The sequence below is a fragment of the Entelurus aequoreus genome, linkage group LG01, assembly GCF_033978785.1.
Source record: "Entelurus aequoreus isolate RoL-2023_Sb linkage group LG01, RoL_Eaeq_v1.1, whole genome shotgun sequence".
Lineage (NCBI taxonomy): Eukaryota > Metazoa > Chordata > Actinopteri > Syngnathiformes > Syngnathidae > Entelurus > Entelurus aequoreus.
In genome coordinates this window covers 88803526-88809305 of record NC_084731.1, presented here as the reverse complement: position 1 = coordinate 88809305, position 5780 = coordinate 88803526, and the positions used below count along the sequence as shown (strand labels likewise).

The 5780-nt window shown below is 41.7% G+C and overlaps 1 protein-coding gene across 1 annotated transcript; it reads right to left on the bottom strand.

Moving 5' to 3' along the window:
- Window positions 1–1347: 1347 nt before the first annotated feature.
- Window positions 1348–4255, bottom strand: sox1b (SRY-box transcription factor 1b). Its single transcript, XM_062038339.1, has one exon. The coding sequence runs from the start codon at window positions 3816–3818 to the stop codon at window positions 2832–2834; it is 987 nt and encodes a 328-aa protein (XP_061894323.1). The 5' UTR covers window positions 3819–4255; the 3' UTR covers window positions 1348–2831.
- Window positions 4256–5780: the final 1525 nt, after the last annotated feature.

The window sequence follows — 5780 nt, the reverse complement described above, 5'->3', positions numbered from 1 at the left end:
ACTCTCCTCTCATTTTTGTACTGACGTACGCATTGATCTGACCACTGACCGTATAGTGGTTAATGTAAAATAAATGCATGATTAATCCGTGTGTACATGATTAATTCACTATTTGTTGTGATTAATCACCAGTTAACTTGTTAATCTTGACAGCCCTAATAAAACACATCTGTCTTGTTCATTTTATTGTAATAAACAATAAATTACAATTGTGAGGTTACGGAATTTAGTAATAACATTATTGTAAATGACCGTATAAAATCACAGCTCTGCAGTTAGAAATCACTGCTCACTCCCCTACCCTAGATGAACTGTACAGTGCCAGGTGCCTCAAAAAGGCCCAAAACATCATAAGGGACCCATTTCACCCTGGACATAAACTTTTTTGAACTGCTGCCCCTTTGGGCAGGAGATACAGGACGATAAAATGTCGGACAAACAGGTTCAAGAACACTATACCCGGGAGCAATAGTGTCGCTGAATACAAGGCATAAAAAAGAATGAGAATGTTTTTTTAATGTATTTATTTGTATCTATTTATCTTAGTACCAATGTTCTTATGTGTTTTTTATGTGTCATTATGCATTTGCACTAAATGAGTTTGCTTGCAATTTTGTTGTACAATGTACAATGACAATAAAGATCTATTCTATTCTTCTATTTTGAAAAATTTATGGAAATGTTACTGTGCCAGTAATGCAATTATTAGCCAGTAATTTGCTGTAAAGTTTTTTACAGTGTTCTTTTTTTTTTTGTCAGAGTCATGCCAAACATAAATGTTTACTTAGAGGACTCTGCATGGTTCTCATGTTATGGATTAATTATGTAGCCTTTTGTAGATGTATCCATATATATATATATTTTTTTTTTACCTCAGTATCCTTTACTGATGACTAAAACATTTTGGTACCAACAAAATGTATTCAATAATCTCATATTTTTTTAAAAGCCTAACCAGGGACAAGGGTTGCAAATTAGCCTATGGCTATAAGTCTTATGTACTTTGACATTAGTTGCTATAAGTAGCAATGTATAATTGTACTGTCCCTATCAAATAAATACATGAATGAATGACTTATCTGAAGCAATGTAAAAAGAAGTGTGATCAGCCATCCTGCATTAAGTATAAATATGCGAAATAATCACATTTGCCAGCAGCCACCTTAAACAAATAAAAAATAAATGACCTTACCTTAATATTTTGACATTAGTTTCCAAGTCTCAATTTTGTATGCATGTAATTCCCCAAAATGGTCCATGGGTCAGTTTCTTGTTGGTGGGGGTTTAATACATGTTATAGCAAAACAACTCCCCCCTTCTCCCTTCTATAGTAGAACTAATCCCCATTTTCCTCAAGACAAAACCCTCCTCCTCACCTTGGCCTCATCCTCCTCTGCTCATTCATCCTACAAACCCACACCGCCTCCCCATCCTGGGACTACAAGTTAAAAGAATGTCTCAATTGAACACAAGGACCCCATAGTGGAAGTGCAGGCTCTAAGTGGACCCAATTGAGGAGGTCTAGCAGATACCGTTGTCGTTGTTGCCGGATTTGATTTACTGAGGCCATGGCCCTGGTGGGTGGTAAATAAACATGGTTTTGCAGTTTTTAACATCCATCCGTCCATTTTTCTACCGCTTGTCCCTTTCGCATGTGAATTGAAAAATGAAAGAGGCCCATAGAGCCAGTGACACTGCAATTATTCAAGCTTTGGAGAAAAATATATAATTTAGCAAAAAGAAAAAATAGGCGTGGGTTACAGCAAAACTTTATGGGAATGCAGTTTAACCTTCAACATGTTATTCTGCATAACACAGAAAAAAAATATTACAATGGGATTTCAAACACCAAATAATGAATTAGATAAAGTAGTCCTGTTTGTATATTGAATCAACAATAAAGGAAAATAATATTGGCAAATATGTGATCAATGATTTTCTTTTTTTTTCGTCTCACAATTATGATCATGGAATCCTTGCACAGATATTAAAAACAATCTTAAAATAGAGTGCACTCATTAAAAAAACAAAACAATTCATATTCAAACTGCACTGTAAATTTTTTTTTTTACCAGGATTTCAAAGCATTTACCAGTATTATTTCACAGTGAAATACTGGAATCAAAATGTACTGTAACCTTACAACAAATGACTGTAAACATTACAATATATTTTCCACAGCATTTAACTTCACAGGAAATGACTGTAAATATAATGCAGTTATTAGCCAGTATTTTACTGTGAATTTACCAGGAAAATGTTTACAGCATAGACATGAGAAATAATGAGCTGAAGCATACAACAAGGATGAAAGAAGCAAATTGATACATGTTTTGTTTGCTGTCATTTTTCAGATCACTTTAAATTAAATGGCAAAAATAAATAATAAGGGGGGGAAAAAAACTAATAATGCATTTGTACAATTGCATAAAGCGTTTCCAGTGGCAATATTTATTCACAATTTACAAGACTTACAACAAAAACAAAACAAAAACAAAAATGAAAAAAAATCACACCGACCGACTGTTTTTACGATTAAAACTGGGAATCAGTTGAAATTGTCTGCCTGCAGTAAAGTAGTTTTAAAAACACATTTTCCACGCCTTCAATTCCACACAAACTTGCAGGATTATCATTTAAATGGTGTGAAAACTTGGAGCGAGTTGAAAGAAATCCGCGTGAGAAGGAGGGGGAAAAAAAAAGTTTGTTCAGGTGATTGCATTTTTACGGCTCTAAAAGCCTTCATTTACATGAGCGCAGCAGCGGCCCAAAAGTATTTGGTTGCGGTTTAGTGCCTTTATTTTTTTATTTTTTTTTGCTGATGATGATTTTTATATGTGCGTCAGAGGAACCGTCCCGTTCACCGCCGTGCTGCTGCCCTGGTAGTGCTGCGGGTGCAAGACGTGCAGGCGGCCGTGCACGGAGGAGTCTCCCGCCACCTCGCCCGTGGGCAAGTACATGCTGATCATGTCCCGGAGGTCCCCCGAGGGGCAGGTGGGGCGCCCCGCGGACACCGGGGGGCTGGCGCTCGGCTCGGACTTCACCAGCGGGCCCAGGGTACCTCCGTGCGCCCCCGACACGGGGGACACGCCGGCGCCCTGGTGCTGGTGCGTGTAGCCGGTGATGCCCCCGTAGCCCGGCGGTGAGGCGCTCATGTAGCTCTGGGAGTTCGAGATGGGGCTGTAACACAAGGCGCTCATGTCGTACCTGTGCGGGTTGTGGTGGTGCGGGTGAGTCCCGGTGCCCGGGTGCTGCTGCGTGTACGCCGCCTCCTGCATCATGGCGTGGGCCGCGGCCGCCGCAGCCGCCACCTGGCCCGGGTAGGCGCTGCTCGGCCAGCCGTTGACGTGCGCGGCGTAGCCCAGGTGCCCGCCTCCGCCGCCGCCGCCGCCGGGACTCTCCAGCCGCTGCCCGCCGCCCATCCCCACACCCGCCGCATGGCCCAGGAGTCCGCCGGCCAGCGAGTACTTGTCCTTCTTCAGCAGGGTCTTGGTCTTCCTCCGCGGGCGGTACTTGTAGTCCGGGTGCTCCTTCATGTGCATGGCCCGGAGCCGCTTGGCCTCGTCGATGAAGGGTCGCTTCTCCGCCTCGGTCATCACCTTCCACTCCGCCCCCAGCCGCTTGCTGATCTCCGAGTTGTGCATCTTCGGGTTCTCCTGGGCCATCTTCCGCCGCTGGCCCCGGGACCACACCATGAAGGCGTTCATGGGTCTCTTGATTCGCTCCTGGGGGACTTTGCCGCTCCCCCCCGGGTTGGACGCGTTGGTCTGCGGCCCCACCGGGGAGTGCAGGTCGGTCTCCATCATGATGCTGTACATTCACCTTATTGTCTCGGAAGAGCCGCTTAGACCCACACAATCATTGAATAGTGCCGGGAAAATAATGACAACTTCTTCCTCACTTCCCCCTTTTTGTCCTTTTCGCTGTCATCCGCCGAGAAGAATAGACCCCCTTTTTTTTTTTTTTTTTGGTTTGGAGCCCACTTTGCTGCGAGCTGTGCGGGTCAAAGTTAGTGGAGCGTGCCCGGGGCCGCGCACACTGACAGCGGCTAAATGAGCCCGGGCGGCCAATGGAGAGGCTCGAGCGTGGACGTGATTTGCATGCGCGGGCTCGAGCTTCTGGTGACGTCACAGCACGGGACTTGTGATTGGCTGCGGCTAAACCAGGGGTGTCCAAACTTTTTCCACTGAGGGCCGCACACGGAAAAATTAAAGCATGTGGGGGCCATTTTGATATGTTTCATTTTCAAACCATAACAAAATATATGGATTTTTTAATTTATTTTACCTTTAGGGGTCCCGGGGACCATAAAGGTTCTCAGTCATTAAAATGTTAAAAATAAGTCAGATTTTTTTTTTTAAATTATTTAACACTTACAGTAAATCTCTACATCAACTTCAAGTTGATATAAAGTAATACAAATTAAAAAAAATGTTTTATGGCTTTCTGTCAAAAACAACTTTTTTTTTTTATAGTAATACTGAAATATGCAGTATTTAGTAATTAGAGCCCTAAAAGATCAATAATGCAGGACACCATTGATTTTAATTATTTCATATTTTTGAGTAATCACAGTGAAAAGATATATAAAAAATCACTAAATATATTTGGGATCCAAAAGGTGCCCCGCTCATAAAGTGATACATTTTCATTAGGTTTTTCTTTTACTTTCAACACTTAAGTTACGAGATCAACTTCAGATATATCTGTCGATTTTATGCTGGAACTATTATTTTGTTTGTTTTATGCGCTTTTGTCAAAGAAAACTTTGATGTTTTTATATGGCTACTACACAATATATGCAATATTTACCACATAAAACATTTTAAAGTGAAATATTTGAAGTAATTGGAGCCCTGAAAATACTTCATTATAACATGGATTTTTTGTCATTGTTTTTTTTTTTTGAGCAATAACAAAATAAGAAAAATGAAGAAAGACAACAACAACAAAAAAAACAGCCTGCATGGCAGCTTTTGTGTCAACATTGCAACTTTTTCTCGTTAGATTTCACCTCATTCAAGTTTTTTTAATGTTCTTTTTATTTTTACAATAGCATTTCCAGAATGTGTGGCGGGCCGGTAAACAATTAGCTGCGGGCCGCAAATGGCCCCCGGGCCGCACTTTGGACACCCCTGGGCTAAACCTTCGGTTGTCAAACTAAATGTTGACACAATTTCAATGCATTTTGTACCCAATAAATAATTCAGCTCATACTGCTTTTAATAATTTCAAATAAAATACAAATTTAAAGGCCTACTGAAACCCACTACTACCGACCACGCAGTCTGATAGTTTAAATATCAATGATAAAATCTTAACATTGCAACACATGCCAATACGGCCGGGTTAGATTACTAAAGTGCAATTTTAAATTTCCCGCGAAATATCCTGCTGAAAACGTCTCGGTATGATGACGTCTGCGCGTGACGTCACGGATTGTAGCAGACATTTTGGGACAGCATTGTGGCCAGCTATTAAGTCGTCTGTTTTCATCGTAAAATTCCACAGTATTCTGGACATCTGTGTTGGTGAATCTTTTGCAATTTGTTCAATGAACAATGGAGGCAGCAAAGAAGAAAGCTGTAGGTGGGAAGCGGTGTATTAGCGGCCGGCTGCAGCAACACAAACACGTAGCCGGTGTTTCATTGTTTACATTCCCGAAAGATGACAGTTAAGCTTTACCATTGGCTTGTGGAGAACTGGGACAACAGAGACTCTTACCAGGAGGACTTTGAGTTGGATACGCAGACGCGGTACTGTGAGTACGCAGCTGCGGC